A 12159-nucleotide genomic window follows, 5' to 3' on the forward strand; every position below is an offset into this window, starting at 1 on the left:
ATATAAAATATTTCTTTCCCGGTTGGGGACACAATCTTTTGGAGATTTAGCATTTTATATTCTTCATGGAAAACACACATCCACATATATATGCACCCACAAAAGTCATCTTTTTTTATAGGCTTGTGTTCACAGTATTTCAAATTTCTTCACACACTGTGATCACCATACAAACAATTCCCTGTAGTGTATACCATTGTAAATGGAATTCAGAAATAAAAAAGAGCGTGTGTGAATTCTATTGTATTTTTGAATTTACACTCCTTCTGTGGCTTGGAGTTATCCCAGTAGTAAATTTCACAGTAGTAGGCAAAACTGGTCAAAGTCACTGTGTGTAGTCTGAAAGACACTTGGTTAAAATCAGATTGGTCAACATACTATTTTAGGAGGAATGGAAACCGTCTGTTCAGGTGAAATGTCTTTAAGAAGGGAGACAAGAACACTGTTGTTGAGAACCTTAGAGTTGAAAAAGGGGCCTTTGCCCTTTCAGTTTTGCTCAAGGTCAGCAGATATCATCTTCTTAATCCTACATCCTCATAAAACCTGGGCAGTATATACAATGAGGGTTAGAGCTCAGTCAACATTTCCATAGGTATAAAAATCTTAATATCAATGTAAATACAAATTTGAAGAGAAATATATTGCTTGTTGGGTTGCGGTTTTGTTTGTTTGTTCGTCTTTCAAGAATTAAAGTACATAATTAAAGTACATATTACTTTAACACTGTAGGGTTGGCTTAAGTAAGGAGGGGAAGGGACGGAAAGTTCATTTTGTACCTTAGGATATTTCTAGAAAGCAAAAACCTTCAGGGGGTATGATTCACCTCAGGAAGGCTTTTGAATAGTGTGAGGTTCCAAAATGTAGAAAATATGAACCACAGGGCTTGACAAAATGAGAACATAAGGAAAGGCAGTCATTTCACAAGAATACATTTTAACTGCTTTGTAGTGTAGCAACTATTCTCTATATCTTTAAAAACTTTCTCCCTTTTTCCTTTCAAAAGTTAGCGATATTGGCTTTAGATGCTCGGTACTAATTTGATTATTTGGCTCTTTGTTTTATGCAATAAACGCAATTATTTCTTTTGAGTCAAGAAAAGGATGTTCTAGTGAATGAGGAAATGCCAGATTACATGTACATTATACATTTTCAAGGAATAGGAGTCCACCCAAACGTACTGGAACTATGCTAAAATAACTCTTGTTTGATTTTATTATATAAACAGCATACCAGCATGAAAGAACAAATACTAAAACAAAAATGACTACTCTTCAGAAACATCAGTTCATTTCAATTTCTTTTTTTTTTTTAAATTTATTTATTTGACAGAGAGAGATCACAAGTAGACAGAGAGGCAGGCAGAGAGAGAGAGAGAGAGAGAGGGAAGCAGGCTCCCTGCTGAGCAGAGAGCCCGATGTGGGACTCGATCCCAGGACCCCGAGATCATGACCTGAGCCGAAGGCAGCGGCTTAACCCACTGAGCCACCCAGGCGCCCCTCATTTCAATTTCTTGTGTTCCCCTTCTAATTCATGACTTACAGATTTAAGAAATACAGCATAGCTAGAAATTGTGTTTCATTTGTTATGTATGACTTTGGTGCACATTTACTGCACGTTAGACCATTGGGTTGATGTATTGTGTTAGTTTAATGTCTTCTCATGAAACACTGAAATTTTCTCATTTTTTGTACTATATTAGTTGATGAAGCTCTTTATTCCTATAATGTATTTCTCTTCTTTTAAATATTTTATTTGGAGAAAATACCAAAAGTATAATTGGTAGGTCAGTGGGAGTAAGCATTTTTATGGCGGTTGGTACCTATTGCCAGATTGTCCTGCTTGATACTGTTCCCAGCAGTAGTATGTGAATATGCTAGTTTTACCACAGCCTTTCCAGCTTGGGTTTTTTTTTTATTAATTTAATTGGTGTCAAATTATACCATCTTGATTTAATACTCTGTTTTTAAAGTTAATTTTTAAAATGGAAATCTTTTATTCTTCCTCTTGTTTGAATTGCCTATTCCTGTTCTTCTGTCCCTTTATCAGTGGCTTAACCTACTATGTTGGATTTGATATGACCATCTTAATTATTTAATATCATCTTAATGCTTAGAATCTTCTTCCATGGACTTATAGCCATGGTTAATTATGTTTCCAGATAAACCTGTTATTGGTTTACTTATTTTATATGTGGTGTATCAAGTGATACTATCAAGTGAGCTTGATAATACTCAATTGTCAAAGACAAACAAGAAAACACAGGTCATTTGGTTTAGCAAGATTCTTACATTTGAAATTTTATTCCAATTTAAAAGGAGGATATTTATTAAAGTATTATGAATAAACTGGTCCTTCAAAAACATTCATAACTAGGATAACAGTACTGTTCTTTTGATGTGTGAGATTTCTATATGCAGCGGTAGTTGAATGCCAGTAGATGGCACTAATTACATAAACAATTCAACAAGTTAATGAAGAGGGAAAGAAATACAAGAGATTTGTTTTTCCGTTCAAATTTTGGTATATATCCCATACTCAACAACTATACAGGAGCTTATTTTCATAGTTCATTCTCTCCCATGAGAAAAATAATTAAGCCCAGTTGATTTCAAGTTAATTGTCACTAAATTGAAATACCCGGTACTGAGTATTGCTCAAGATGCGGCATTTGAAAAGTTTTGTCATTAAAAGTGGGTTAGTTTATACAGCCATGATTGACTAAACGACATGATAGGTTAAAAGTTATCATGTAGACATGTTCTGACCTGGGGATTCAAAACCTACTTATGAAAAATTTTAAGAAACTGCAATTTAAGATTTCAGAGAAAACTGACATTCATTTTCTTTCCCATATGCATCCGCAGCAGTTGGCCAAAGACCTCCGCCAGTGGCAGATAAATGTAGATGTTGCAAATGATTTGGCACTGAAACTTCTCCGGGATTATTCTGCAGATGATACCAGAAAAGTCCACATGATAACAGAGAACATCAATGCCTCCTGGGCAAGCATTCATAAAAGGTATGACCAACATTATTTCTGAAACTAGTGTTGGTTGTCACAGGGATAGGTGGTGACACTGGGTGGACCACGCAGTTTTATTTCCCTAATCCTGCTTCGGAGGGGCTTCGGAGGATCAAAGGTGACTTATATCAACTAAATTTGCAGGCTTGCCTAAATCTTAAATCCGCTAGAATTTTAAAGATGAGGGACCTGAAGACTGGTGAAATTAAGTGATTTGCCCGCAGTTGCAAAGGTGGTGCTATAACTAAGAGTTTAGACAAACACAAAATACTGATTTATAGTCAAAAGAGCCATTCACCAACACATTTTGAGAACTCTATCTAAAGAAATATCATTCTATTCCATAGTGACACATGCTGCCCCATCCTTAATCTGGCAAGGAGGCCATCTGGGGTTTCATGATGGGATTATAGCTGTCCATGGTGCTGTTTGTAACTCATTCCACATACTCAGTAAGAAAATCTGTGCAGTGTAACATGACTCTGAACTTCCTTTCCCCTTCCATATCAATGAAAATTAACAGCCCTTAGAGACACTGTGTCCTGAAGGTAGATTCTGTGTCCTTATTATGCACTCCTTTAACCCCATGTGCTTTTCTTTTAATAGCATTTACCCTAATTTTAAATAAAAACATGAATTATATAACTAATTATTTAATGTTTGTCCTTCATATTAGTCTAAACTCCCTATGGAGAGAGACCCCCTTTTTTATATACTTGGTTAGCCAACATATAGTACATCATTAGTTTTTGATGTAGTGTTCAACGATTCATTATTTGCATATAATATCCAGGGCTCATCACAACAGGTGCTCTCCTTAATACCCATCACCTGGTTACCCCATCCCCCACTCCTCTCCCTTCTGTAACCCTCAGTTTGTTTCCTGGAGTCAAGAGCCCCTTATGATTTGAAAGACCCTCTTTCTTATTTGACATATCCTGAGGTCCTGAACCAAGTCATGTGATAGGGAGCTGGGAAATTCTTGTTGAATGATGACTCTCTTTGCATGATGTGGTTACCTTGTTCATACGATGGCAATTTAAGGATTATTGGGTACTTATTTTTAATTCTGTCAAAAAACAGAGGCAGTTCAGCTCAGGTCATGATCCCCAGAGTCCTGGGATCCAGCCCCTGCGTCGGGCTCCATGCTCAGAGGGGAGTCTGCTTCTCCCTCTCCCTCTGTCACTCCTGCCACTGCTTGTGTGCACTCGCTCTCTCTCTCTCTCAAATAAATAAATAGAATCTTTAAAAAAATGGGGCAAAAAGAGTACCTGTACAGTGATGAGGAAAACCACAGTGAAATGAAAATAAATTCCAGAAGATGACATGAATTACTGAAGATGTCAGTTAGGTGGCCTAGACTAAGAAGAAAAGGCCTCCGTCAGGGGGAGAAAAATCAGCAGATTTTGAACTAAGAGCAGAAACTCTTAGGAGTAGTGAGCTACTGATATGTGGAAACTGAGAAAGCAAGTAAATCTTGAAATTGAGTTAGGAATTAAAGAGTGAAAACTCCTGCGAAACTGGATTTGCACCGGTGGCCCTGAGGGGAGAGAGCAGCTCTAGTATTGAATTCCAGACAGAGGGTATTCAGATGACCACGGAAAAGAAGTTTCAACCTGAAGTTGGGAGTTACCTTCAGGGGTCCATCACGTGGACCCTGGTGGAGAGAGGACAAGCTTGACTAATGGAGTGATAATCAGAAAAAAAAAATTCTTAAAGTGACTGCTTCCTTTCAGTAGCAAGGTTTGAATTTTTCAATTCAAATATAGATCTGGTATCTGTTGAATTAAATAAGGGCAGATTAGGCTCAGGAAGACTTACACATATGTAAGCCAATGGTATCAGAGACTTCAATCTCAATAGGAAACGCTTGTTTGTCAAAGAGAAGTCTCTTTGGAAAAGCAAATTAAGATCAGAAATTAATTTAGTAAGTTTAGGAAATGTAAGCTAAAAGGGGGGCCAAAAAGAAAGCTTGTTCCTGGTACAAACTGAGGGCTTCGGGGAGGGGGAAAGCCTATTCCACCTATGCTGCTCTTACTGGAAGTCTCCTGGCTCCACATTCCCATGGTCCTCTGATGTGCAAGTGGCTCTCTCTCTCCTTTTAATCACTTCCTTAAGGGCTTGGCTTCTTTAAGCCCTTGGAGGAGCTTCCAGTTTATATTTTTTGATTCAGTCCCTAAAAATCTACTGCCTAAGGAAGGTATACCATTATTTCCCCAATGGCTAAATTTAAATAGGATGTTAGCAGCCAAATTCCATTTCCCACTGGCTCCTACAAAAGCTGAAGTCTGCCAAACTAATTTTAACTCTTGCCTCTAAAGTTCCTCCCCATGCCTTTCTTATGTATACTCTGTGAGTACACTGATGACCATCCCTTTATGTCATTTGCCACTGACAGTGATCATGTGATTTTCAGACCTGCGTATCCCACTGACTTATTTCCAGTTGAACGCCCCTCTGGAATCTCAAACTGAATGGGCCCAAGGCTGAACTCATGTTTACCCTCTTTCAACCTTTTTTTCCAGATGCAGCCTACTTCTCTTCCCACAATGCCTCTCTAGTGAACATTAGCACAACCCAGTCAGCTGCCAAATCGAAACTCATGCTTCACTCTTCCTTTTACAACCCCAGTAGCTAAGCTATCACAAAGCTATTTACCACTGAAGTAACTTTCAAATCCAACCACTTCTCCTTTTCTGTCCTCCTCAACTGTCAGGAGTTACTACATCATTGACCTACTTGGTGTCCTTCCTTCTAGTCTTCCTACTTCCTACCCATTCTCTACAAAAAAGGCAGGCTGATCTTTCTAAATACGGTATATTTATGTAGCTCACCCTCCTCTTACTTTTAAAGCCTTTAATGGCTTATCCATTATTTTCTGAAGACAGTCCATACTCTTTAAATGACTTCAAGGTCATGTGTGATTGAGCCTTTCCTTAAAACTACAGCCTCATTTTCTGCATTCCCTCAGTCTCCCCTCGCAGGTCCCCCACACATACTTAAGTAACATTGAGCTGTTTTCATTTCCTCATAGCTATGCGCTGTCTTCTCTACTACCTCTTGACCTGATATTTATGTATTATTCCTTCCTCTTTGCCTGGTTAACTTCTGTTCATTATCTAGGTCTCAGTATAAATGCCAATTCCTTCAGGAAGTCTTTTTTGACTTTTAGGCCCCGTCTATAGTTTACCTCATTACTTTAGTGTACTTATGAGAATGTTGGCTCTGTGAGGGTATTCCCATGGGCTGCTTGTCTACCCTATTCATGCACTTAGCTTTGCACATGATAACTACCTCCAACACATTTTTTATTAAATAGGTAAATGAACTAATGAAAAATAACTAACTACAAGTGTTCTGGTGCTCCAATAACTTAACACAGAAGAAAACTATATCTATTAGGATTGTTTTCCATTCCAAATAACAGAAAACCCAAGTTCAGTAGCTTACCTAATAGTGGTGTATTTGCCTCATTTAATGAGTAGTTCAGAGGTAGGCAGATGGTGACATTGGCTCAACGGCTCAGCATTGTCAGCCTTGAAGTCTCCCCATTCTTTTTGGCATGTCCCTCAGAACATGCGCATTCCAGCAGGAAGAAAAAGAAGGAGAAGGAGTGGTGCTTGGATCAGGAAACCAGTGGGTTTCCCAAGAAATTGAGGACCAGAACTTGCCAAAAAACCGCATCTAGTGGCTAATGATTGGGGTTGAGTCAGCCAAGAGAGAATGTCTGCCTCAAAGGGGATGGAAAGAATAAACTGGGAAACTGGCATGCTGTAGCTGGACAGCCTTAAGTTCCCTGGAAAGATAACCCTTCAGATCTTTGAGTAAAGAGAGTATATTTGTGTAGCTCAAAGATTCATGTGCATTGTGTTTCTATAGTATATTTACAGAGGTTCATAAAACGGTGGCCATTGGGCTTGATGGTTGTCCTGGTCAGTCTGAAAGGTCTCGAGGAGAGCTGGATTCTCCGCTGGCTAATGAAACCTTTGTACTCCAAGTTCACGTTCTGTGTAATGCTGTGTACGTCAACCACACATATGAAGTCGTATTCCACTTGCCTACAGCTTCTCAGCTTCTCTTATTTTGCGTTCTTATAGATCCTGTGCTATGTAGATAAAGAAAAAGAGAACTCTTTATATGATCTTTTATCCTGACCTTTTTATCCAGTGTCTTGTCCAGGTAAACCGATGAGGGAAATAACATCATCATCTTCCTCTAGATTCACTCTATCCAATAGGGGTAGCCAGTAGTCACAGGTGGCAATTTAAATGTAAATTAAAATTAAATTAAAAATTCATTTTCCCCATCTCATCAGCCACCTTTTAAGTGCTCCAGAGCCACAGGTAACTTGTGACTTCCCTACTGGATGGTGCAAAAGAGAGCATTTCCATCAACACAAAAAAATTTACCTCGTAGTCCTGCTCTACATCATCTTTGTCCATGTTCAGCTAAGCAATGTAGGGCACATTTACAACAATTTCTTAAAAATAAAAAGGCATTGGTTCACATTATTTTATTTCCTTGTTTCTACTTTATATCTTCTCTATTTATCCACTTCACAGAGTTGGTATTTAAAGTCTCAAAAACTATAGCCATCACAGCATAGAAACACTTTCACTTTTGTTGTTAGTCTTACAAACAATTTTAACATGAGAGATTACTAATATTGATATTTGGGTTATGGATAAAAAATACTCATATCTTTGAAAAGTACCTATAAATATGACTTTTTAGGTAGAAGGGATGCTGCTGAAAGCATTCTGTGACACTATTTCTCAGATTTCAGGCTTTATTGCAGGACACTAATGTACCACCCGCCCTGAGACTTTCGGTCATATAGACAAATACATGCATAATATTGAGATATTTGCAAGCCTATTTAAAACCTCAGTCGGGGGCACCTGTGTGGCTCAGTGTTTTAAAGCCTCTGCCTTTGGCTCCCGTCATGATCTCAGGGTCCTGGGATCGAGCCCCGCATCAGGCTCTCTGCTCAGTGGGGAGCCTGCTTCCCCCTCTCTCTGCCTGCCTCTCTGCCTACTTGTGATCTCTGTCTCTGTCAAATGAATAAATAAATATCTTTAAAAAAAATAAAATAAAATTTCAACCAGCTTTCAAACTCTTTAGTGCAGTTTCCAATTGTTGAATAACATGTAAAAATTTTAACTTGATAAACTTTACTTTGATATTATATAGTGACAGGGTATAGTTTTGAAACATAATCAAAAACAAAAGTGAACTGGGGCACCTGGGTGGCTTAGTCGGTTAAGCCTGTGACTCGTGGTTCTGGCTCAGGCCATGATCTCATGGTCATGGGATCAAGCCCTGCCTTAGACTCCACGTTCTGCTTGAGATGCTTTCCCCTGCCTTCCCCCTCCCTCTCTGTTCGTCCCCCCACTTGCACAGACATGCTCGCTCTCTGTCAAATAAAGGAAATCCTTAAAAAAAGTTAAATAACTTTGTTTTGTATTTTAGTGTTGAGCTTAAGTTTATTAATAGGTCATAAGAACCTTCGAATTACACCTTGGCTTTGACAAGAACTTTACCATTTCATATAGAGAAATGCAAAGAGCCTCGTGTGCCTAAAAGGAATTGATGTAATATACAATGATTAAAAGAGAAGGCTATTTTTCAACTAAATCCTGCAGTTTAACAATTGAGATCAGAACATAGTTCATCACTGTGACCTGTGTAGGAAAATATTTTGTTTTCCTGATCGGATTCCTGATAGAGTCCATGTTAACATAGAAAGCCAGAAACGAGGGCCTCTCCAAGTTCATTTCTTTGTTTTCAACCTCTACAAATAGATATGAATTGGTGAATAAGATACTATTAGACGTGATATTACAAATGATTGTGAGAAGCCTCTAAGGATTAGATTTCAAGGACTGCCATCTGGCTGAAGACTTTATGATGACACTGTCATGAGATTTCATTTCCTTCTTTCTATTCCAGGATCACTCTTTAAACAAGAAATGAGCATTAACCTGAATTGTCTGTCTATAGCTATATGAGGGCTTCTGCATTTACCTCCCAGCCAGCCAGGAGTGAACTCATCAAGTAGAGGGCCTGGTCCTAGTGTCAGAGGGTTCAGCATGGCTGGAACTTTCTTGAAAAAGCTCCCAGATACCCGAAAAATCTCTCTAGGATTTTTAGAGAGAAATAGAGAGGAAAATCTCTCTCTCTCTCTCTCTGTATCTATCTATATATAGATATATAGATAGATATAAATATATATATAATATACACACATATACATACATACATACACATATGTGTATATGCAAGTATATGCATGGAAATATGCTCTTCCTCAAAATAACACCTCAGTGTTCTCCTGTTCTCCCTAATAATAAGTTTCACATTTGATTAATCATAATTCATAGTTGATACACTAAAAAACTGTCACCAGTATTCTCCATCTTTGGCAACCATGAAGCATGCATAAGTTACTCTTCGCTTCTCTATTCCTAGGTCCTTTCTTTTTTCCACTTTAAAGAAACAAGGAAAGGGAAAAAATATTGAGCCCTACTATGGGTACAGCAAAGAGCTGTTCTAGCTGGACAATGAATCTCTTTCAGATTCTCCAGCGCATTTTTTTTTTCTTAAAATTGTTCTGCTTTTTTTCCCCCTGGGATCATCAATTTCTTTTCTTTTTCTTTGCTCCTCCCCTTCAGCCAAATATCATGTTGAAGCCTCCCTCATTCTACAAGAACCTTCTTAGGATAGTGTCTTTTCTATATAGTTGTGCTTGTTTCCCCTTACCATCATTTTTTTTATTAGCTTGAAACTATGAGAGTTTTTGAAGCAGTATCTGGGATTACTGTTTCCTATTCTTCACCTCCTGATTATGCTTTGACCCACTGCAGTCTGGCTTCTCTGGTACCACCCCCTTGCTTTTCTGAAAATGAGGGCTCACTAAAATTGTCAGTGACTTTTACAATCACTAACTGCCCTATTTTTATTTATTAATCTACTTGACTTCATTTTAACATTGGTCCCGTCGATCAACTTGACTTTTCAAAACTTTCCCTTGCCCGGTTTCCAGAATGAAATTGTCTTGCAATTCTCCTGTTTTTCTAGTCATACAGTAAGACTGAGGTTCTTGGCACATGTATGGTACGTAGTAAGAGTTCTGTAAATGTCTTCTGTCATAAGTGTCATAAGCATTCATTCACTTACTCAAGAATATTTCAGTGCTAGGCAGGCTCAAGTCTTGGTACTTGGTATATAGCAATGAAAATTCCTACCCTCATGAAGCTTTTATTTGGGGAAGGAGAGGTGCAAAATAGACATTAACAAATAAGAAAGTTAAATATATGGGATTTTAAATTGTGACAAGTACAATGTGGCAAGAAAGAAGGAAAGGAGTTGAGAATAGGTGTGTGTGGTGAAAATGAACCGTGGTTATTTAAATATGGTGGTTAAGGAAAGTCACATGGAAAGGTTGACATTAAAACAAAATACAAAGGACCTGAGGATGGCAGCCATGTGGATAATTGGAAGAAAATCATTTCAGGAGATTCTAGTAAGTGGCAATGCCTTGAAGCAGGAATCTTCTTAGCCGTTTGAATGAACCCTTGAGAGACCAGTGTAACAGGAGAGGGTCACAGGAGCTTGGCAGGTATGGAGTTCAGAGAGATGAGAGGAATCTGGTTACATCTGGCCTTCTAGGTCCCCCAGAGGACTTTCACTTTCACATGGAATGAGATGGGATTCCTTGGAGGGTTTTGAGCAGTGGAATGGCTTGGTTTTACTCACCTGGCCCCTCTGTTTAGTGTACTGTATTATACTAAAGGGAAGTAGTGAAACCTTTAGGAGACTGTTGTCATAATTTCCTCAAGAGATGACTGTGGTCTGGGTCAAGATAGGAGAAGTGAATGTAGTAAGAAGTGATTGGACTCTACTCTATTTTGAGGACAGAACCCAAAAAGTTTTCTAATGAATTAGATTCAGGTGTGAAAGAAACAGAGGAATCCAAAAAGACTGCAGAGTTTTTACCTGAACAACTGGAAGATGGGACACTCATTTTACTGAGATGGAAAGGACTTCGAAAGCAATGTATGAGGGCACGTGGGTGGCTCAGTCAGTTAAGTGTCTGACTCTTGATCTGGGCTCAGGTCATGATCTCAGGGTCATAAGATCCAGCTCTATGTCAGGCTCTGCGCTCAGCAGAGAATCTGCTTGAGATTCTCTCTCTCCCTCTCCCCTGCCACCTACTCTTTCTCTCTCTTTCCCTCTCTCTGTCTCTCTCAAGTTAAAAATAAATAAATCTTTGGGAAAAAAGCAACACATCCTAGGAAGAAGATGGGGGCATGTTACTTGTGATGTGCCAGTCATGCCTCTATGTGGAGATATGGAGTAGTTAGGTACATATAAAATCTTAAATTCCAAAGAATGGTCATGGCTTGAGATATGAATTTGGGAGTTGTCACAATAACCTATATAGGTTATCTTTGCTCTTTACATCCCTTAAATGTTGGTGCTCCATTGTTAATCCTTTCTCTTTTCTATACACATTTCAAGTACCTTTATCTTGGTTTCAACTACCACTAAGACTTCTCAGTTTTTATTTCCATCTTCTATCTTTCTCCCAATGTCCAAAACTGTACTTACAGCCATCTACCATGTGTTTCCATCTGTCCATCCTACAGGGTCCAAAATTTCTAAAGGAGAAGTCATTGTCTTCCCCTAAAACAATGCTAGACTTTATTTTTAGTGTAGTTTGATTACTGAATCATCTCTAAAACTGGAAACCCAAGAATTCCTTCTGCCTCTCCCTCCCTCTCTCTTCTCTACTTTATTGATACATTTATTAAATTGGCTTCTAAAGTTTGTGATTTCTATTTCAAAACTTGCTCTAGAAGCTACCCCCTTTTCTTCATCACTATTGCCAACTCATCATATTCTACCTCAAAGACCGCGACCACGTTTGCTCTGTGCTCCCAGCCACTAGGTCTGCACACTCATTTGGCCTTCATGCTGGCCTCAGAGTGATTTTTCCTTAAAATTAATCCTCTGGTTTCCCTTTGCTCCCAGTGCTCTTTTTCTTTCTAAGACCTGATGGATGATATTTACATATGTGATATACTCCCAAAAGCATATCGAAATTTTTCTGAAAATAAAAACGAACAAAGAAG

The 12159-nt window shown here is 38.5% G+C and overlaps 1 protein-coding gene across 7 annotated transcripts in view; it reads left to right on the top strand.

The window, feature by feature from the left end:
• DMD (dystrophin) overlaps window positions 1-12159 on the top strand; it is a 1990807-nt gene that overhangs the window by 1458423 nt on the left and 520225 nt on the right. For all 7 annotated transcript variants that reach the window (XM_044235639.1, XM_044235638.1, XM_044235634.1 and 4 more), the window contains one exon: window positions 2865-3019. In XM_044235639.1, the coding sequence (XP_044091574.1) occupies window positions 2865-3019 (155 nt within the window). The remainder of the gene's footprint in view (window positions 1-2864; window positions 3020-12159) is intronic.

This window comes from Neovison vison, chromosome X, assembly GCF_020171115.1.
Source record: "Neovison vison isolate M4711 chromosome X, ASM_NN_V1, whole genome shotgun sequence".
Taxonomy (NCBI): domain Eukaryota; kingdom Metazoa; phylum Chordata; class Mammalia; order Carnivora; family Mustelidae; genus Neogale; species Neogale vison.